A 22,923-nucleotide genomic window follows, 5' to 3' on the forward strand; every position below is an offset into this window, starting at 1 on the left:
TTTACAAGATCGAGGATCGTGTGAGAGCTAGCATCAATCACAAAAAAAACGGACACACAAAACATACAATAAAGGGAGCGGGAGACAAGATGGGGAGAGAGAGGGAAGCACACAAGTACAACAGCAGAGAACAGGGACATCGGAAGAATAGTGGGAGGCAGAGGGCTTGAGGGGAGGAGGCATGGGACGGGGGGTGGGGGTATTGGGAGAGGTATAAAACACATGGACACTGCTAGGACTTCGAGGAAAGAAGTCAGTATTTCAAAAAAGGTGGATCTGGGGGTGAATTAACGGGGGTAGAAGAGATCAAGGTTTTGGATGGGGGAAGATAAGAGATGGTGGTGAACAGCTGTTTTAAAGACCTGGAGGGAGGAGTGGGATTGAAGAGAGTGAGGGAGTTTGTTCCAGAGGTGGGAGTAAAGAGGAATGAAGGAGTGAAGGTGAGCAGAGAGCCTAGATTTTGGCAATTTCACCAGAAGAGGGTTACTGGCAGATCTTGTGCGACCTGTAGGAATATTTGAGGGACAGAGCACAGATAGAGCTGGGGGAGCTAGGCCGGAGAGGAGTCGGTAGAAGATTGAAAGACCACCTACCTGCCTGCGGTGAGTGAGTGAAAGGTCCTCGGAATCAGCTTCATCGCGGGAGATTCCAAAGATTCTGAAAGCTTTGGTTTCAACAGCGTGAAGACGAGCTATGTGTGAGGCAGGAGCACCAGCCCAGAGGGGAGAACAGTTTTCCATTGAGCTGTGGATGAAAGCCTTGTATGGACATTCTCTCTCAATTGATCGTCTGGAGGGGGAACGGACGGTTCGGTGGTTATGGTGCTGCTTCAAAGGCCGACTATTAAGAAAGATACATTGGACGATGAAGGCGACGACAATGAGCACCCAAAAAAAAACAACAAAAAAAACTTTCATGACCATTTTCCGCTTTTTTCACAGGGTTAGCCAAATTATGGCATTCCTCCATATGGATCTATCCATTGCGTCACATTTGTGCAAACCCAAACATTTCCATGTCTTTTTGACATTTTCAATCCAAATATTTTTGGACGTCCGCTCTGCTTCCTTCCTTCTAGCACGAACTTTCATGCTTTCTAAACAGCTTCATGTTTGACCTTCATTGCACATGACAATACTGTACCAACGAAGTCTTTTCTCCCCAAGTTATTCCTCACTTGCATTGATTTTTAACATCTTCCTGATTTCTGCGCTCTTTCTTTCAGAGGCAATCCATTCATCCATCATATCACTCTCATCTCTGTTCTTTCCATTATTCTTGCATCTTTGATCCGCAGTGACAACTTTTCGCTTCCCCACAATCAATACAGGTCTGATACAGGCTTTATAAACCAACGTTGACACATAATGGAATGCTTCGTTGATTCACAATATCACCTAATTATCTCCACTTATTAAAGGCTGACTTTGTTCTTCATCTAATATATGAATGAATGATCGTTTTAAGGCCATTTTCCCCGCTAGAGCGGGGGTTAGCCTCGCGGGCCCCATGACAATCATGGTTCCCTGTTTGAGGCAATGTTTTTATGGCCGGATGCCCTTCCTGACGCCAACCCTTGGTCGCCTCTTACGATGCGCAGGGATACGGTGTACCTATTCTAAACCGGGGTACACACCGGGATCATTCATCCCAGCAAGCTGGTACTCAATTTTCCGACCTCGGAAGGATGACAGGCTGAATCAACCCCCTAGCGTTAATTCAGCGATCGACCGGGATTCGAACCCAGGATCCTAGGATTCCAAGTTGGCACCCTAACCGCTAAGCCAACACCAGGCTCTTCATCTAATGGTCAATAATTCTCCTCCTGATATTTCTATCAAATCTCCAAGGTAAAATAAACTTTTGATCTTTTGTAAATCAAATTCTAAGCTCAAGACCATTTTAAACAACTTTTAGTACCTTCGTTCATTTTGCTCTTCATCTTTTTCTTGAAATGATTGATAAGCACATCGTTTAAATGCGAAACGTCCCAGCTATAGTTCCCAAATTTCCAGCGATACCACTGCACCTCTTGTGACACCACATATAACACGGCCTACATTGATTGAATCGAGTCCCTTTCATCTCCTTTTCCGCACACCGACCAAGGCAATCGTTCACTTTCTTTTGAAACATCTCTTTTGCTTCTTTTTCACTTTCATCATTCAATAATTAGTCGAATTGCAACCTTTCATTCTTCCATCATTATTACAAACAGGAAAGGACTTAAAAGTGTTTCCTGGTGCAATCTTTCCTTTTCCGTCTGTCCCAAGTTGGTCTTTACCATAGTTCTTGGTTTTCTACACATTCCCTTGACAACCATTTCTTCTGACACAAGCTGCCTTCTGAGAGCCTGTTCAACAACTGCTCTTGGCACTCGATCACATGCTTTATCCAGGTCAATGAAACCATGGTAGTTTCATTTTCTTTGCCAAATATTGATCTTGGCATTCCTTCAAAATAAAAATAGCTTCTGTTGTTTATCTTTCTGGCAAAAAAAACCCCACACTGCTTGTTGTCTATATTTACTGCTTTTCTTAATCATCTTTCAACCAACTTTTCAAAAACTTTCAATGGCTCCTCAATTAGTTTAACTTCTCTAAGAAAAACACAATAAAGGGCCTTGCTTCACCTTGAACAAGGGCACATTGTCAAATATTCAGGGATCACTCCTTCTTCCCAGATCTTTCTATACAACGTTTGTCTTCTATATGTTAAAGTATCCAGATTTCTCCGTCCATCCGTCGTTGTCACGCTCTTTCCGCTGGGACATCATTACGGCAGTAAGTCTAACACTAGGCAAGGCCTCTATGGATGTACACGTCATTCCGGCATCCAGCAATCAACCCGTTCCGTCACTTCACTGACAATAGTTGAACACCACAATCCACATATCTGACATCCATCCATAGGCAACGGGCTGAATGCCAGACGCTCGGCGTCAGGATCCGACTGTGGGTGGGACAGTAAACTTAGTATCCAACTTGCATAATGGAGTGCCCTTCAATGCAATGACATTGCTGGTATCGAGAGAGAGGACAGTATTTTTAAACCACATTAGAATCTTATGAATCTGGAATTGGAGCATTTCTATATTACATACACAAAAAAGTGCAGGTTTGGGGTAAGGATGGAGAAGGAGGTAACTTGATAAAAGGAAAGGGAGAGAGAATAATACGAGATAAAATTGATTCGGTAACTTAGGAAGATGAGGGATAAAAAAGGGGAAGCGGGTTGGGAGTAGGAAGAAATAAGGTGAAAGGGAAGGGAGGGAAGATGGGTGGGAGATGTGGGGTAAGGGAAAAGGTACAAAAAGACTGCTGTTTTAGTACAAAATGTGTAGATTGGCCAACAAGGGCTTGGACTTTAAAAAATCCTGCTCACGTTGCATATGTCTGCGCAAGTGCTCAAGTAACACGTCTTTCCGGTAGAATTTTTTCCCACAGGCATCGCAACCGAAGTGCCGCTCGCCATGCTTCTTGCAGTGCTTAGACAAGTTGCTTCCAGTAGAGAAGAACTTCAAACAAATATTGCACTGGAATGTCCGTCCATCTGCGAACAAGATAAAGGAGATGACATCACAATTGGTAAGGAATATTTCAGATGAATACACACAATCACAGAGGAGGAAAGGAGTGCGGGGTAGGGGGGGGGGGGGGAGGGGAGGGAGTGTACCATATCTCTCCTTGATGTAACATTACATACGACGATATATTTTTTGCTCTTTTATGTAGAAAATATATGTATTATTTAGAAGTGTTTATTTTAGTGAAATATATTTGGTGAAACATATGTAGTGAAATTTATTTAGTAAAAAATTGTCATGTGGACGGTCATCTCAGAAAAGGATTCAACCATACCTGTCGGCCATCCCTGAACACTGGAGACGAGAGTCCAACACTGGCCGAACTACAACTTTTCCTCACATCTGCATTGAGCAGTTGCCACAGGACTGTGAACCGGCAGGCTATTCCTGCACTGTTTATAAAATAAAGTTACAATCATTTAACTCTTCAGGGAGCCCAAATGAGCCCGAATGTTTGCACGCCAAAATGGCGGCAACACGAGGCCATTGGCGTAAACAGTTCCAAAATAAATAAATACATAATTTATTAAACAAGGACAGAATGATAACCCACAATAATTAGCAAGAGAGAACAAGACAAACACCCTATTAAAGGATAAATCACCCATTTATGGTTCCATATCATGGGGGGAGGAAACTTGATATATTCTCTCTTGCACCGCCTTGCCCCACCTGGTTTTCCAAAGGAGAACATGAGATGAGACACCTTGATCGACCTAGCTATCACTATGAGCACAACCTCAGATTTCCTTTGTGGGGAACATTTACATTTATGCCCTACCTTAAACACACACTCATTAGATTATAAGAAGTACTAAAACGAAATGCAAATATACACAGCACCTTGGGCCGAAAATCCAACTACTGCCCTTTTCTCCTCTCCCCACAAACTTAACAATGTATTTGGTGAAATGTAATTTAACACATTTGGACTCGAAGGTTTTTCTATGCCTCCGCTGACGAAGTCACGAGGCATTATGTTTTTGGTTTGACCGTCTGGCTGTCCGTCCGTGACAGGTTTTTGTTGCCACGATAACTTAAGAATGGCTGAAGGGATCTAAGTCAAATTTGGTACAAGTGTGTTTATCATGATGCAAAGATTAACTGATTATATTGTTACGGTACGCTGTTAAGGATGGTATGTTTGCCGAGCGGAGGCTCCGCGACCGAACAGTTGTTCCCCGACTAAACCCGATTCACCCAAACGTTGGCCGTATCGCGCCACAGATATTCAATGAGGAAAAGACTACGACGACGAATGCAAAGAGGAAGGAGAAGAAGACGTACAGAAGAGTAACGGGGTTTATTATTATTTACACACATAAGCAAAAAGAGCAGTCAAGGGTATTTACAGCGGACATGAAAACGCAGGTGACACAGTGAAAATTACTAGCTTATACAGACTTAGTTACTACCCAGGACAGCACGAACAAAACAAACTCACGTACGCAAATGGGGAACTTGCAGCCATAATGGCTGGAAAGGATGAGCAGGTGGGATCACAGGGCACAGCGAGCAGGTCCACTCCGGGCGGGAAGCAGGGAGCCGGCAGCTCCTTGTATTCCGCTTTTCAGCGCACGCCGGCAGCTCCTGGTATTCGGCTTTACAGCGCACGCCGGCAGGGTCACTCGCTGCCCCGTCAGGGCTTCACGCGGCTGGTTGAAACGGGGCTGGACTCATCTGCCGTATCTCTTTGCAACTCGTTCGTAAAAGTTCCTCTGCTTTCTCTTGGACCCTTTCTTTGTCGTGTACCTCTCCACGTAGCTCAGCTCGTATTCCCTTCCTCTCACTTCTCTCCAGCGCGGGACTGACACGCCCTCTTACGCACCTGGACTCATCTGCCGTATCTCTGGTGTCGCTTGTCCCAGCGATCGTCGCACCCTTCTGTCCAAACCTTCAGCGTGGGTCTGACACGCCCTCCTCGGTTTTGGTACCGCCCTCCCCCCCCCCCCCCCCGTGCTCTGTTTCGTGACCTTGTATGGTAATCCCACGGGCTTGTCTCCTTATTTGGGCATGGCGCCGACGGCACGCCCCTCGTGGCGAGCCACGGGCTTGTTTCCTTATTTGGGCATGGGGCTGAACAGCCCCGCCCTTCGTGGCGCGCCCTGGGCTTGCCTCTCCCTGGCGACCCCGCCCCTCCTGTTCAAACAGAGCACGGAGCACATATTCACTATCGCAGCGAAATGAGAGGGCGTGCACCCCACGCTTGTGAACTGCTTTACCCGCAGATGGAGAGTTTGGCTGGGAAATGGAAGTATTGAAGGGGAGCTATTCTTAATTGATTCGGTGCAATGGAGTGTCATTCTAATGGAAGACAAGGCCTTACTCTAAAACACATAATAAGATATAAGCTACTGAACAAGGGTTTTATCGGGTCCTGCAATGTGGTGTTTCATGGAATAACTACCGGGACGCCCTTTTTACCTTTACACAACTCTGGAGGCAGGAGGGGCCATATTCAACAATGTTCATCACCATTTCCAATATAATACAACACAATCAAAAAAAATGCAATCCTCATATCCGCAACAATATTATGGGGTCAAGAGTCAAGGCGTGAAGTCAAGTCAAGTCCCATTACCATGCGGCGTGACCATGCGGTCACCTGTTTGATGGAGGTGGAAAACGCTGTTTCAGGCGTCGTTCCAAAATATCCCATAAATGCTCAGTTGGGTACAGATCTAGTGTTGAGAAGGCCATGACATATGGATAACATTAATTGCGCAACCACACGTGCTCTGTGGATGGGGGCTTTGAGTGGGTCTCCTCTTGCAGCCAGCCATGCTAGATAGTATAATTATAAGCAACCAGGCCTGTGCAGCATTTTTATACATGACCCTAAGCATGCCGGGGTGTTATTTGCTTAATTAACACATGGGCTACACCTGTGTGAAAGTCATTGCTTGTTATCTTTCATTTGCCCAAGTGGTTCCATTTTTTGTCAACCAAAATGTAATCGACGTACTCAAAGTCCAACTCACGTTCAACCAGCATTTAGTTAATAGATATAATCACGTGGGCGAATAAAAACTTCACCTCGACAAGGATTCACAGTCCACCTGTGCTTTTTGGATTAATTTCCGGAATTATTATTGAAAATTCATGATTGATTTGACACTGACCTAATTACCTCAAAAGTAATAGGCTTCTAGCTTGTGACTACCTCTAGCAAGTGGTTATGTTTCGTGAAGATCTGAGCAAAATTGTGACCTGTAGGCGATTGACACACAAACAGACAGACAGACAGACAGAATAACAAACCTGACCAAACAATATACTTGCAAATCTTTGATTTTGCAAGGAACAAACAATCAGCCATGGATTGGTACTTGCAAAATCAGTCACTGCAACCTTGCCCTTTGGAGGACTTAAAAACAAAAGGTTTTTGGTTTTGATTGGTGAACCAATTCATTGATCCAATATTCAAATGTCAAGTCAATCGGATGAAAATTGCCGATTTTATGCAACTGTGCCCTTTTGACCTCAAAACAATAGGCTTCTAGCTTTTGATTGGGGAACCAATTCAGTGACTAAATACAGTGCATTCAGAAAGTATTCAGACCCCTTCACTTTTTTCACATTTTGTCATGTTGCAGCCTTATGCTGAAATCGTTTAAATTCATTTTTTCCCTCATCAATCTACACTCAATAACCCACAATGACAAAGAGAAAACAGGATTTTAGAAAGTTTGGCAAATTTATTAAAAATAAATAACTGAAATATCACATTGACATAAGTATTCAGACCCTTTGCTATGACACTTGAAATTTAGCTCAGGTGCCTCCCATTTCTCTTGATCATCTTTGTGATGTTTCTATACCATGATTGGAGTCCCCTTGTGGTAAATTCAATTGATTGGACATGATTTGGAAAGGCACATACCTGTCTACATAAGGTCTCACAGCTGACAATGCATATCAAACCAAGCCATGAGGTCAAAGGAACTGCCCGCAGAGCTCAGAGACAGGATTGTGTCGAGGCACAGATCTGGGGAAACCGACAAAAAAACATTCTGCTGCATTGATGGTTCCCAAGAGCACAGTGGCCTCCATAATTCTTAAATGGAACAAGTTTGGAACAACCAGGACTCTTCCTAGAGCTGGCCACCCGGCCAAACTGAGCAATCGGGGGAGAAGGGCCTTGGTAAGAGAGGTGACCAAGAACCCGATGGTCACTCTGGCTGAGCTCCAGAGATCCTGTGTGGAGATGGGAGAAACTTCCAGAAGGACAACCATCACTGCAACACTTCACCGATCTGGGCTTTATGGCAGAGTGGCCAGACGGAAGCCTCTCCTCAGTGAAAGACACATGAAAGCCGCTTGGAGTTTGCAAAAAAGCACCTAAAGGACTCTCAGACTGTGAGAAACAAGATTCTGTGGTCTGATGAAACCAAGATTGAACTGTTTGGCCTCAATTCTAAGCGTCATGTCTGGAGGAAACCAGGCACCGCTTATCACCTGCCCAATACCATCCCAACGGTGAAGCATGGTGGTGGCAGCATCATGCTGTGGGGGTGTTTTTCAGCAGCAGGGACTGGGGGACTGGTCAGGGTTAAGGGAACAATGAACGGAGCAAAGTACAGACATATCCTTCATGAAAACCTGAAACAGAGTGCTCAGGACCTCAGACTGGGCCGATGGTTCACCTTCCAACAGGACAATGACCCAAAGCACACAGCCAATACAACGCAGGAGTGGCTTAGGGACAACTCTGTGAAGGTCCTTGAGTGGCCCAGCCAGAGCCCTGACTTGAACCCAATCTAACATCTCTGGAGAGACCTGAAAATGGCTGTCCACCGATGGTCCCCATCCAACCTGATAGAGCTTGAGAGGATCTGCAGAGAAGAATGGCAGAAAATCCCCAAATCCAGGTGTGCAAAGCTTGTCACGTCATACCCAAGAAGACTCGGGGCTGTAATCGCTGCCAAAGGTGCTTCATCTAAGGACTGACTTAAGGGTCTGCATACTTATGTCAATGTGATATTTAAGTTTTTTCTTTTTAATAAATTTGCAAAACTTTCTAAAATCCTGTTTTCTCTTTGTCATTATGGGGTATTGAGTGTAGATTGATGAGGGAAAAAATGAATTTATACGATTTCAGCATAAGGCTGCAACATAACAAAATGTGAAAAAATGAAAGGGTCTGAATACTTTCTGAATGCACTGTATATGCAAATTCTGTTCGAATTTCAAGTCAATTGGATGAAAATTCACGATTTTTTCACCTTTGTCTTTGGCTTTGGCTTCAAAGCCAATATGTTACTGGCTTGTGCGGATAGAAAAGCCACACCACCTCTACCAGGTGGCTAAGTTTTGTGATGATAGGTCTACAATTGCGACCTGTAGGTGATTGAACTAGACTTGAACCAAAATCGAATCGGCTTGTTCTTGTCACCTAACCAACTCATCCACCTAGGTTTGTCACAACTCGTCCACAACGTTTTGACATATCATGCTATACATCGTTTTTGGTCTTATCCCTCAATGGATGGTGAAGAAACACTTAAAAAAATTCCACTAGCTGGATCCGGATCTGGATCTTCACCAAAATTGAATCGATTCTTCCTTGTCACACACACAACCTGTCCAACAAGTTTCGTCCAAATCCATCCATAACGTTTTGAGATATCCTGCTATGTATCGTTTTTGTCCACATCTCCCGATGGTGAAGAATCACTTCGAAAATTAAATAATTCTCATATCCGAATCCATATTCCGATCTTCACCAAAATCGAATCGAATCGTCCTTGTCAGACACCCAACCAGTCCACCAGGTTTTGTTCAAATCCGTCCACAACGTTTTGAGATATCCTGCCATGTATAGTTTTTGGCCCGATCTCCCAATGGTGAAGAATCACTTTAAAATTCTAGTAGCCGGATCCATATCCTGATCTTCACCAAAACCTAATAATTTCGTCGGTGTCACATATGTTACATCTCTGCCAAATTTCTTCCGAATCCGTCCACAACTTTTTGAGATATTTTGTTCACAAACGGACAGACAGGGTGAAAACATAACCTCCATCCACCTTTGGTGGCGGAGGTAATTATTGGAACCAGATCTTCACCAAAATCTAATCATTTCGTCCTTGTCAGACACCTAACATCCTCATCAAATGTTGTCGGAATCTGTCCACACCTTTTGAGATATCCTGTTCACAGACAGACAGTTGTGAAAACATAACCTCCATCCACCTTCGGGAGCGGAGGCAACGAGAGGGTTCATAGCGAGGCGAGGTTGAGATCACAGCGAGGTCACGTCTTTTCGAAGCTGTTCCATGCGCTCACGCTCTCGAAGCTAAGTGATCTTTCACAATCGTGTTTTTGTCGAGACTGTATCTATCTTTCGGTGTCTGTACCTATAGCGTATCTTTTGGAAAATTTTCGGTGCTAATTTTTCGGACATGTATACACAATCGTCGGTTAATGCGTATCGAGTATTCCGCGGCCTAGTACTCGTAGGCTTAGACTACCGTACCGTCTCCGACCTTGTGGTTTTGTTTTTCTCTCAGCGATTCGTCGAATGCGCTGAAATTATTTTCGTTCTCTGTTTCGTCCCAGTCATTCACCCCGTACCTCCTTGTTTAATATCTCGACTCACAAAAAAAAAAAAAAAAAATCCCCAAAAAATATTTCCTTCCCAGGTCTTATTCGTTTATTTGTTGTTCTTTTTGTTCGTTCGTTCTTCGTTCGCGATCACGCGGTTAAAAATGTATAATCTCTCCCCTGAACAACTATTTTCTCTCATATATTATAACACCCTTTTCTTCTTTTCCTACAAAAGGATGCTTTCGTCTTGCTCACCAAATCTATTCATTCCAAAAAATATATATAATACCATCTCTTACTGTTCCTCCTTTCTACATTCCCTAAACTATCCAGAACTCCACCCCTCCTCCAGTGTCCTCAAACGTATTTTTCACTCGAAGGTCTCAAACTCATTTTGCAAAAAATGTTCGTTTCCCATGAATCGTACACTTTTCAAAATCCAATCTCACCCCTCCCCTCCAAATCCTCCCCATCACCCATCCCTTTCAAATCTCCCCCCTTGCCCCTTCCCTCCCCTCCCTCCTAAACTTCCCCCACACCCCTCCCCTCCGAGACCCTCCCTCGCTCCTCCCCTCCTAGACTCCCCTCTCACCCCTCACCCCTCCTCCTCAAAGCATCCTCCCTGCTTCTTCCCCCTTCCAACTTTCACCTTCATCTCCCCCAACCTTCTGCCTCGCTCTTCCCCCTCCTCAAATAACACCTCACTGTGCCTCACCCAATCTCCATCAAACCTTTTGTCCGCCCCATTCTTCCCTTTCTCCAAGCTATTCTGAAATCTCTGAAATCTCTGACACACCTTCAACAGCTCTCCCTACCTCTTCCTCCTCTTCCACATCTTACCCTACCCCTCCCCCCCCTGTTCTGGACCCGATGCTCCCCCTTCCTCTTCATTAACGGTATGGACCTCAAACATCCGGGGCCTTCGCTCAAACTTGACTGACCTCTCCATACAGGTTGCTTCTGACAAACCAGATGTGATCTGCTTAACAGAAACTTTCCTCCTTCATGATGTCTCTGATGCCTTGGTATCTCTCCCAGGTTACTCCCTCCTCCGGTATGATAGACCTGAGCCTCGTCCTGGAGGTGGGGTTGCTATCTTTATAAAAAACTCTCTTCCTCACTCGCCCTCCACTGCCCTCTCTCCACCTCACCCCCAGGAATACCTTTGGCTACGGCTTCCCCTTCGCTCCCACCTTTTGTTCATATGTGTGTTGTACCGTCCACCAAACAGCGATGACTCCATCTACATCTCACTGTCTGATAATATGGACCAACTTCTATCTACCCATCCCAACTCTCTCTTCCTCATATGTGGTGATTTCAATTGTCACCATGCCAGTTGGCTGGGTGTGGGTACCTCTCTCACCAGCCATGGCTCTTCAGCAAAGGACTTCTGCGACTCACTGGGACCGACACAATCTGTCAATTTCCCGACCCGGATCTCAGTCAATGGAGCATCTTCTCTTCTGGATTTGGTTATGACAAACTTCGCTGAAAATGTCTGCTGCTCTTCTTCTGCTCCAATCGGCTCATCTGATCATGTGCTTGTCAAAGTGGACATCTCTCTGACCATTCTCAGAGAGCCTCCTCAGTGTCGACGAGTCTGGCATTTCACTCAGGCCAACTGGCACGGTCTTCAAGCAGCCATCAATCATCTGGACTGGTCTCCCATCTCTACCGCCTCTGACATCAACTCATCCTGGGAATTCTTTCAAAGTAAATTGCTCTCTCTCATGCACAGATTTATCCCATCTCGTCTTCAGTTGTCATACCCTTCCTCCCGTTCATGGTACATGGAATCTTGTGGTGAGGCTGTTGCCCTGAAACAACTTGCTTTCGTCTCCTGGAAAGCAAATCCAACGGAAGGAAATCTCATTTCCTTTCACAAAGCCCGAAACAAGTGTGTGTCCACCCTCAGGAGAGCCAGGAAACAATATCTCACCGTTCTCAAGACCGAACTCTCTTATCTGTCTCCCTCTTCCAAATCCTGGTGGCGTCTGGTCAAATCTGTTTCTGGTGTTTGTTCCCCCTCCATCCCCTCCCTCACCTCAAACGGCTTAACGGCTGACTCCGCACGTGAAAAAGCTGAATGCCTCAACTCTGTGTTTGCCTCTAAATCTTGTGTCCCAAACCCATCCCTCTCTGTACCCACCGTACCCAGTCGTACCCAGCTGCTCCTGGACTCGGTGTCCTTTCCTCCTGACAAGGTGGAAAAGTTTCTGTCAACCCTCGACTCTGATTCTGCAACTGGTCCTGACGGCATCAGCCCACGGGTCCTAAAATCATGTTCTTCTGCTCTTTCACTCCCTCTTTCTGTTCTCTTCACCCTCTCTTTTGCTCAAGGTCATCTGCCATCTGCTTGGAAATCAGCCAACATCACCGCTTTGCACAAAAAAGGTGCAAAAACAGATCCCAGCAACTACAGACCAATCAGCCTTCTCCCAATTATCAGCAAAGTCATGGAATCCATCATTGCTTCAGATATTAAATCTTTCCTCTTCTCCAATGGCTTGATCTCTGATCATCAATTTGGTTTCAGACCTGGTCACTCTACTCTGGACATGCTGCTTCTGCTTTCTCAACAATGGATGGAGGTCCTCAACGCCAAACAGGAAATTAGAGCTGTCTCCCTTGACATTTCACGTGCCTTCGATACGGTCTGGCACCCTGCTCTGCTCACCAAACTCTCCTCCTTTGGTATCCATGGAAATCTCCACGCATGGCTGGCGGACTTCCTCTCTGGTCGTAGTCAACGTGTGGCCCTGAATGGGTTTCTCTCATCTCCTCTTCCTGTTCAGGCTGGAGTTCCCCAAGGTAGTGTTCTGGGCCCTGTGCTTTTTCTGGTCTTCATCAATGATCTCTCTGACTCTCTTGAAAATCCTCTCTATCTCTTTGCTGACGACTCTACTCTCTGTCGCTCCATTCCTCATCCCTCAGATCGGCAGTCTGCAGCCTCCTCACTCTCTGCAGACCTGGACGAAATCACGGACTGGTCAAACAAGTCGAACATGTCTTTCAATCCTGACAAATCTCACACTCTTACAATGTCTCTCCGAAAGGACCGACTGGACAACCCTCCCATCTACTTTCTCAACAATCCTCTCCAAGAAGTTCTGTCGCTCAAGCTTTTGGGTCTCACTATCTGCCATGATCTTTCTTGGGAAAACCACATTTCCAAGCTGGCCTCCAAAGCCAGTCGCCGACTGGGCATCCTCCGTCGTGCGAAGTCCTTCCTTGGCACACCTGAGCTCCTCACCACATACAAGGCTTTCATCCGCAGCTCAATGGAATACTGTTCCCCCCTCTGGGCTGGTGCTCCTGCCTCACACCTTGCTCGGCTTCACGCTGTTGAGGCCAAAGCTTTCAGAATCATTGGAATCTCCTGCGATGTAGTCAACTCTGAGGGCCTTTCACTCACTCACCGCAGGCAGGTTGGTGGTCTTTCTGTCTTCTACCGACTCCTCTCCGGCCTTGCTCCCCCAGCTCTCTCTGTGCTCTGTCCCCCCAATATTCCTTCAGGTCGCACAAGATCTGCCTGCAACCCTCTTATGGTTAAACTGCCAAAGTCTAGGCTCTCTGCTCACCTTCACTCTTTCATTCCCCTTTTCTCCCGCCTCTGGAACAAACTCCCCCACTCCCTTCAATCCCACTCCTCCCTCCAGGTCTTTAAAACAGCTGTTCACCACCATCTCTTGTCTTCCCCCATCGAAAACCTTGATCTTTTCTACCCCCGGTAATTCACCCCAGAGTCCTTGCAGTGTTCATATGTTTTATTCCTCTCCCACCTCCCCCCAAGTCCTCCCGATGTCCCTGCTCTCAAATGTTGTGTTTGTGTCCTTCCCCCTCTTCCCCCTCTCTTTTGTGTCCTTCCCCCTCTCTCCCCATCTTGTCTGCCGCTCCCCTTGTTTTTTGTGTTTTGTGTGTCGGTTTGTCTTTTTGTGTGATTAATGTTAGCTCTTTCACGAGCCTCGATCTTGTATACAAAAAAAATAAAAATAAATAAATAAAATAGAACACAATACCCCATGCAGTGTTACTTCACTTTCAATAAAATAATGATTTTAATGATCATTGCAAAAAAAAATCTGAAAGTTTAGTGCTATTGAAGTGGTCCAGAAGCAGTCCTGAACACCATCCCAAATAACATTATTTTAAATTGGAGTGCAAAACTGGAGATTTCTGTTAGTATGACAGGCAATTTGTATTCTACAGTCTTCAAGTATATAATTCTTGTTCAAGATTTTCAAACTTCAAGATAGAGACATTTTCAAACAAACTTCAAGATTTTAAAAGTTATAAATAAATGAATTCTGGTTTTTACGTTCATTTTTCACAGTGTCTATTACATCACCCAATCTAACAAATTGCATTAGTTATTCGTGCCTGTTGTACGTGTCCATTATGACGTCCTTAAAAGCAGTAAGTTTCCTGTTTGGAATGACTTTCAACTTTGTTTGACTGCCAGGCAGACAAACAGAGTAAAATAATTATCTCACTCCTCTGTGCATGTGCGATTGGGCCGAATTCAGAGACAAAGTACGGTAAAACGAAAGATGTCTTCTGATTCACATTCCGATTCGTGGAAAAAAAATATAACATTCAATTAAATTAAGCTGTTCCCCCATCATAACTGACGATTATAAACTGATAAGACATACGGATGGACATGAACCAATTGCTTAACCCCGCCTTTCGCTTTGCGTGACCAACCAATATACATTACAAGTCTTCAATTTCACATGAAGAGACAGTCTTCCCAAAGCATAGTATGTTGTTTGGAATAAAAACAAATTGCAAATAGTTGCAAAACACTTAACCAAAGAGAAATACACAACTATGCAATCTATATACATTATCTAAACATTTTATGAAAGCAGAGTTAAACTTGGACCAACCTGAGACAGTGCTTATCAGCAAGGGAATGAAAAATCAGCAACGGAATGAAAAAGCATCAAGTTGTGGAACTGCTGATAGCCGTTTGTCACGACACAGGTGAACCACGTTCATGAACCAAAGAAGGTTAATTATTGAAATATGGATTTTTGTTTAACTCTACGTTTATGAGAGTATGTTCACTGCAGTGATAAATGAGGGGAGGCTGACATTAAGTGTTGGCCCTTTGTCAGTGGAGCAATTCAACCAACACTTGCAGGCATTTGGCCTGTTTTTTTGCAGGGATAGAAGTCAGCCCTTTCCACACTGCTGAACAATGGTTCGAGTTTGCAGTTGCAAAATCAGATTTTGTCTCCATCAATGATGCGTTCCAAGAAAGCGTCACCTTCCCAACAAAAACACCAAACAAGTACAGATACATTCAAAGTACACCGCCCCCATGCCAAATAAATAACATCCTCCAGCCTAGCACATAGAGACTGTATTGGGAGGGAGAGGTGTACAATAATTGATTGATTAATTGCATAATTCAAATCAATAAATAGTGATTATAAAATATTTTCTTAATCAATTGGCTAATAGCATACCTAAACCACCAGTGCTTCATCCGAAGCTATAACTTTTTGAAAATTAATTAAATAAGTCATTAATCTAAAAAATTAAATAACTAATTGATTAATCAATAAATAATTAATCGATTGATTAATCAATAAATCAAAAATATCCTTTATAGACATTCCGGCATTACTTGGTCACTGTCATGTCCATATATCAGCTTCCAAGCTCAAAAGGCGCCTGAGATATTGCCCAGTTGAAAAAGAAAATAAATAAATAATTAATAATGAAAATAAATAAATAATAATCATAAAATAATTAAATAATTGATCAATTGGCTAATAGAATACCTAAACCACAACAGTTTCATCCGAATGTGTAACTTAAAAAAATTAATCAATTAAATCATCAATCCAATAATTAAATAATTAATATATTCATTGATTAATCAATAAATCAAAAATAGCCTTTACAGCCAAATCACTTGCTCATTGTCATGTCCAAATATCAGCTTCCTCACCCAAAAGGTGCCTGAGATAATGTCCAGATGAGAAAGGAAATAAATAAATACTTAATTAATCGATAATAATGAAGTAACTGAGCAATTAATTAATTAATTCCAAAACAAAAAAATCAGTTTTTGCCAAAGTACTTGCTCACTATTGTGCCGAAATTTCAGGTTCCAAGCTCAAAGGACGGCTGAGATAGAACCCGGACAAGCAAGAAATAAAACATGAAAGAGCAATCAGAGATTGCAAACCCTTGCCAGGATGTATTTTCAGTGGTTTTTTTAAAGGCTTTTGTGTTAAAACAAATATGGCGGCCAAACCACGTAACCGATGACGTCATCGTTCATTTTTTTCTCCACTAATTTATTCCTAGATTATGCTCAATAAATTTCATCTTGATCGGATGAAGTTTAGTACTTGTCACATTATGACGTCATAATGGAGGCACCGATGACATCATCATTCACAGATATTATTCCACATGGAGCGTTCTTTACAATGAGCCATGTCTCAATTTTTTCTATTCAGTGCTTTCGGAGATATACAGTCGCGTGAAAAAGAAAGTACACCCCATGTAAAGTTTTGACTTTTTCAAAATATTTCAACATACAGCTATTTGATCTTCATTTCAACAATATTTATAGATAAAGATGATATAATATAACAAATATTTTGAAACATTTACATTTTGTAGTTCATTGTATCATTTAAATAAACATAAATGCAAATTTCGCATGTGGAAAAAGTAAGTACACCCCTACATTTATCACCACTTCAAATACCTAAAATTTGAATCAGGTGCACCAGCTTAGGTGCAAATGATTAGAACATCGTTAGAGAGGATCTTGGAGGAAACTGTCTTATTTAAACCGAGCGACACCATGGCTAGCTCAAAAGAGCTCTCTGAGGCCTTCAGAAAGAAGGTTATAGATGCCTACGAGTCTGGGAAGGGATTTAAAAAGATCTCCAAACAATTTTAAATCAATCATTCGACTGTCCGGAAGATCATCTACAAGTGGAAAAGATTCCAAACAACTGCCAACTTGTTCAAGCCAGGCCGCCCCAGCAAGTTCAGCCCGATAGCAGACCGCAAGATGCTGAAAGAAGTCTCTAAGAACCCCAGAATGTCATCACGGGACCTATAGGTAGCTCTTGCCACTGTTGATGTCAAAGTGCACCACTGCACCAGTCTACCATTAGAAAGAGGCTGCACAAATTTGATCTACATGGGAGGTGTGCCAGGAGGAAACTTTTGCTGTCCAGAAAGAACATCAGGGCAAGACTAAAGTTTGCCAATGAACACCGAGGCAAAGACCAGCACTTCTGGAACAATGTGCTCTGGACAGATGAGTCAAAGGTGGAGCTATTTGGCCACAGTACCAGAAGACATGTTTGGTGAAAACCAAAGACAGCATTTGACCACAATAACCTGATGCCAACTGTAAAGCGTGGTGGTGGAAATATTATGATTTGGGGCAGCTTTGCTGCATCAGTGGCCTGGGCACCTCACCATCATATAATCCACTATGAATTCTTCATTGTACCAGAGGGTGCTTGAGGATAATGTGAGGCCATCTGTCGGAAAGTTGAAGCTCAATCGAAGGTGGACCTTGCAACATGACAATGACCCTAAACATACCAGTAAATCCACCAAGGAATGGCTGATAAGAAAGAAATGGAGGGTTCTGGAATGGCCAAGTCAAAGCCCGGATCTAAATCCCATCGAGATGTTGTGGGGGGATTTGAAATGAGCTGTGCATGCAAGAAATCCCTCAAACATCGCACAGCTGAAAGAATTCTGCATGGAGGAGTGGGCAAAAATTTCTCCCAGTCGATGTCAGAGACTGGTAGACAGTTATAAGAAACGCCTACTTGAGGTTGTTTCTGCCAAAGGGGGCAATACCACCTATTAGAGCCAAGGGTGTACTTACTTTTTCCACATGCGAAATTTGCATTTATGTTTATTTAAATTATACAATGGACTACAAAATCTAAATGTTTCATGATATTTGTTATATTATATCACCTTTATCTATCAATATTGTTGAAATGAAGATCAAATAGCTGTATGTTGAAATATGTTGAAAAAGTCAAAACTTTACATGGGGTGTACTTACTTTTTCACGTGACTGTGGAGGTGCAAATGTTTTCAGTTTTTCCAAAATGGCGGCCGAACTACGTGACCGATGACGTCATTATTTTTTTTCTCCACCAGTTTATGCTGACATGGCGCTCAAGAAATTGCATCTTGATTGGATGAAGTTTTATACTTGTCGAATTATCGAATTCTGACTTCATAATGGAGGCCTTGGTCCTAGAGAGTTAAAAATTGGGCACAGTCTATTCCAGGGCAAGACAAATATGTGTGTAAAGTATGGCGATTCTATGTGCAACGATGTAGACGTAGTACTGCGCACAAACAGACAGACAAACAGACAAACCAACCAACCAACATACTTGCCGGAATATTTTCCGGCAAGTAACAAACAGACAAACAAACGGACTCAAATGCAATACCCTCTCCTCAGGTGAGGGTAACAAACAACTGGAGTGAAAACTGAGTACTCCCATTCAATGCGCGTCATCGCCAGGCCCCAGTCATGCTGCGCCTGGAGATGGAATATAAAAGGAGCGGTGTACAATATTATGTTGTCACCATGATACATGTCGGTTCGGCAAATTCACCAGATTCAGTGACATAGCAATTAAATTGGAGCATCTGCTCCGGGTCTGGGAGGTTGGCAGTTTTGATTTTGACGCTGGATGAGTCATATGAAAGACTTTTAAAATACATAGTACATGCAGTTTCCTTGTTTGATGCTAAGCTTTTAGAGGATAAGCCCCATGGGTTAGCATCCTTTGGAAGAGAGATTTCTCCCTGAAAGTGCCAAATTGAATGGGGGAGAGAAAAGCTACACCACTAGATGGCGGCACTGTCACACAGTGTGTTCCAGAAAGTAACTTCCCTCAAGATCAAAGGCCGTGTTTGGCTGGCATCCGTTGGATGAGAGATTTCTCCCTGGAAGTGCCCCATTGATTAGGGAGAGAAAAGCGACACCACCAGATGGCGGCACTGTCACACTGTGTGTTCCAGAAAGTAACTTCCCTCAAGATCAAAGGCCGTGTTTGGCTGGCATCCCTTGGATGAGAGATTTCTCCCTGAAAGTGCTCCATTGATTAGGGAGAGAAAAGCGACACCACGAGATGGCGGCACTGTCACACAGTGTGTTCCAGAAAGTAACTTCCCTCAAGATCAAAGGCCGTGTTTGGCTGGCATCCCTTGGAAGAGAGATTTCTCTCTGAAAGTGCTCCATTGATTAGGGAGATAAAAGAAACACCACCAGATGGCGGCACTGTCACACAGTGTGTTCCAGAAAGTAACTTCCCTCAAGATCATAGGCCATGTTTGGCTGGCATCCCTTGGAAGAGAGATTTCTCCCTGAAAGTGCTCCATTGAGTAGGGAGAGAAAAGAGACACCACCAGATGGCGGCACTGTCACACAGTGTATTCCAGAAAGTAACTTCCCTCAACATCAAAGGCAGAGTTTGGCTAATGTGTAGTCCTGTGTTGTCTGCTGTCTCTGTTCATATGTGAGTGTGTTTGGCAGCTCTTGCATCAGACTTAGAAATTGCAAAAAAAAAAAAATTCATTATATCGCCGTAATATCATTCTGTGGAAGGTCTCCCCGATTATGGTCCTTTTCGAAATCCTTTTATCCTTCCAATAAGGATGAGACCCATCATTGAATAGTTCGCAAGTGCTGAAATGTCTTAGGAAGAATCACAAAATTGTTGGTGAATTTAATGTTCACTTTTTTTGTGCATCACGTACTTTACTGAGGCCTATGCTCCGGCCACATCCTCAGTAAAAGATGGTGTTATATTAATTTCTGAACCAAAACAAATAGTGCGAGAAACTTTATACATACCAAACATATCAACAATGACAATATACAGACTTGGCATTTAATATGGAATATTTTTTTTTTCTTGACTTGGGTTTACTTTCTGAACTCAGTATATCAATCTGGTGAGTTAATTTTACCCTTCGGTGATGTCTTTGTTGAAGGACCATGTCACTGATTGTCTTTCGCAGCAAGAAGTCAATAACAGGATGATATCACAGGTGGCATGACAAAATGTAAGGACAGGTACATTTGACAATTGGCTTCACAATCAGGTATATAAGGGTTGTTGCGTTCTGTATTAGTGGAAAACAACTGCTGCACGTCTATAAAAGTTATTGCCGCTTCCTCTGGAGATGGTCCGTCAACTTGACAATGCTGTTTGTCATGGAGTGGTGGCTTTACGAAATTCTGGCATGAAACAGCATGCTATTGCTTGTTTTCTTGTGACGTCATCGGAGCACGCGCGCAGGGCACCCTGGGACACCTCGGCCATTTTGATACCCTCTCGAACAACGTCGTCAGCGGATTCACATTAAATAGTTTTTGTTCACGACCAGTCATGCCAATTTGCGGCGTATTTCGTTGTTCAAACAGGCCAGGCGTTAGGCCAGGAGTCAAGTTTTACAAAACGCCCAAACTTCTACTGAATCAGGGTGAGGAAACAAGAAATTTAAGTGAAGAGAGGCGGCGTTTGTGGAAGGCTGCCATCAATCGCAGTGACATCCAAACAGAATCACAGTGGGATCGCACACCTGCCTGCTCCGAGCATTTTGTTAACAGTAAGTAAGAACATGTTTCATTGTATAACCATACAAATATATAGGTGATGACTTATGGCCATACGCACAAAGCACACATGGCGGCACTCACTTCGCACTGTGCGTCACATGTCTACAAAGTATGCACACATGCATGCACAGCTTAAAACTGCAGTGGTTTTTGAACAAATGGAGGGCACTTACTCAATCAGGTCCATAACATTAACACAAGCAGCTTTAAAAAATACATGTTTGTTTAATATATTAATACCTTGGATCGAATCAAGTGGACGTCATTCACTTCTTTGTGTAGGATTTGTCGCACCCATCCATCTTGGTACAACCTGTATGCCTCGAGGGATTTATACTTCTTCAACTCATCTTTGGTATAGGCCGATTTGCTGAACAACAGGTAGTTGATCACGTCGATGTGGGTCACCTGAGGCCACTTGCTCACATTCTTCTCAAATTGATCATTTGATAGACCATAAGGGTCACACCCAATGACAGAAATCTTCTCTTTGTAACGAACAAGAACGTCCGGGGGGAGCGTCTCTTGGTAGCCAAGGTTGGCACTCGCACTGCTAGCCATACTCAAGCCTGGATCTACCGTATCCTTACGTACACTCCAAGTCTGTTCTACAGGTAGTTGGTTGCAGGTTGACCCACTGCCCAGGTGTTCACCAGTTCACTGGTCCACGGCAAACTTAAACCGAATGTTCTGTGTTTGTTGGGCAACAATACGTAATATAAACTAGATGGCACCACACTCCACATGAACGTGACAAAACAAACAAAATTACTTTATAAAACAGACTTTTTGCGATCCGCATTCACCATAAACCAACGCAACAAATCAATATCAGCGCACACGGACAGATTAGCTTGGGTATAAAAATGGCCGCCGCGCAATGCGAGATGGGTAACTGTGACGTCAGTGAAAACAAAGGATTGCTCGGCAGTATGGCATCACTCAAGGTCAGGTGTCAAAGATCCTGAAACGAAATGCTCAGAGGGGTGTCCCTACTCCAATACCGAGGCCAGGACGTCCACGCAGAACCACAAGGAGAGATGATCGCCAGCTGCACCGGTTAGTCTGCAATGGCCGTACCAAGTCAGCTAATCGGCTTAGGGCTGAGTGGCAGCAACTGACAAATGTGCCTGTATCCAGAAGGCTAGTCACCCAACGACTGGTTCAAGCAGGCTATCGTGCCAGGCGTCCCCTGAGAAAGCCACGCCTGACCAGACAACACAGCCAGCGCCGATTGCAGTGGGCCAGAGAGCACCGTCAATGGCAGCCAGGACACTGGAATCACGTGACCTTCAGTGACGAGTCTAGATTTCTGGTCTATCGTCAAGATGGCCGCGTCCAAGTGCGCAGACAAGTGCATGAAGCCCACAACGAAGATTGTATAGTGCCAAGAGTCCAAGCTGGAGGTGGTGGGGTGACCGTTTGGGCTGCTTTTCATGCAGGGGGCAAAGCTGACCTGGTTGTTCTGAATGGAAACCTGAACCAGTTCAAGTACAGGGCCATTCTGGAAGAAACATTGCTTCCATTTGCTCGTGCAGCCTTTTGAGGAAACGTTGTCTTCCAAGATGACAATGCACGGCCTCATCGTGCTCGCATGATCCAACACTTTCTTGCTGACCGTGGTGTAGGGCATATGGAGTGGCCTGCCATGTCCCCGGATATGAATCCGATAGAGAACTTGTGGGCAGAATTAACGCGTCAAATCGACAACTTGGACCAGCAGCAGCCACCTCTGTGCGTGAATTGCAGCAGGCTATTGTCACTGCATGACAAGCGATTCCTGTCCAAACCTTGGCAAATCTCGTGAACAGGATGCCTCGACGTGTACGTGCTCTCCTGAATGCTCGTGGGGGTTACTGAGTTACAGCAACTGACAAATGTGCCTGTATCCAGAAGGCTAGTCAACCAACAACTGGTTCAAGCAGGCTATCGTGCCAGGCGTCCCCTGAGAAAGCCACGCCTGACCAGACAACACCGCCAGCGCCGATTGCAGTGGGCCAGAGAGCACCGTCGATGGCAGCCAGGACACTGGAATCACGTGACCTTCAGTGACGAGTCTAGATTTCTGGTCTATCGTCAAGATGGGCGCGCCCGAGTGCGCAGACAAGTGCATGAAGCCCACAACGAAGATTGT

At 44.1% G+C, this 22,923-nt stretch overlaps 1 protein-coding gene across 2 annotated transcripts in view; it reads right to left on the bottom strand.

The window, feature by feature from the left end:
• LOC137438659 (PR domain zinc finger protein 15) overlaps window positions 1-22,923 on the bottom strand; it is a 179,814-nt gene that overhangs the window by 53,410 nt on the left and 103,481 nt on the right. For both annotated transcript variants that reach the window (XM_068133897.2, XM_078767164.1), the window contains exon 13: window positions 3,385-3,552. In XM_068133897.2, coding sequence (XP_067989998.1) covers window positions 3,385-3,552 — 168 coding nt within the window. The remainder of the gene's footprint in view (window positions 1-3,384; window positions 3,553-22,923) is intronic.

Source organism: Myxine glutinosa, chromosome 1, assembly GCF_964187855.1.
Source record: "Myxine glutinosa chromosome 1, kmMyxGlut1.1, whole genome shotgun sequence".
NCBI classification, from domain to species: Eukaryota; Metazoa; Chordata; class Myxini; order Myxiniformes; family Myxinidae; genus Myxine; species Myxine glutinosa.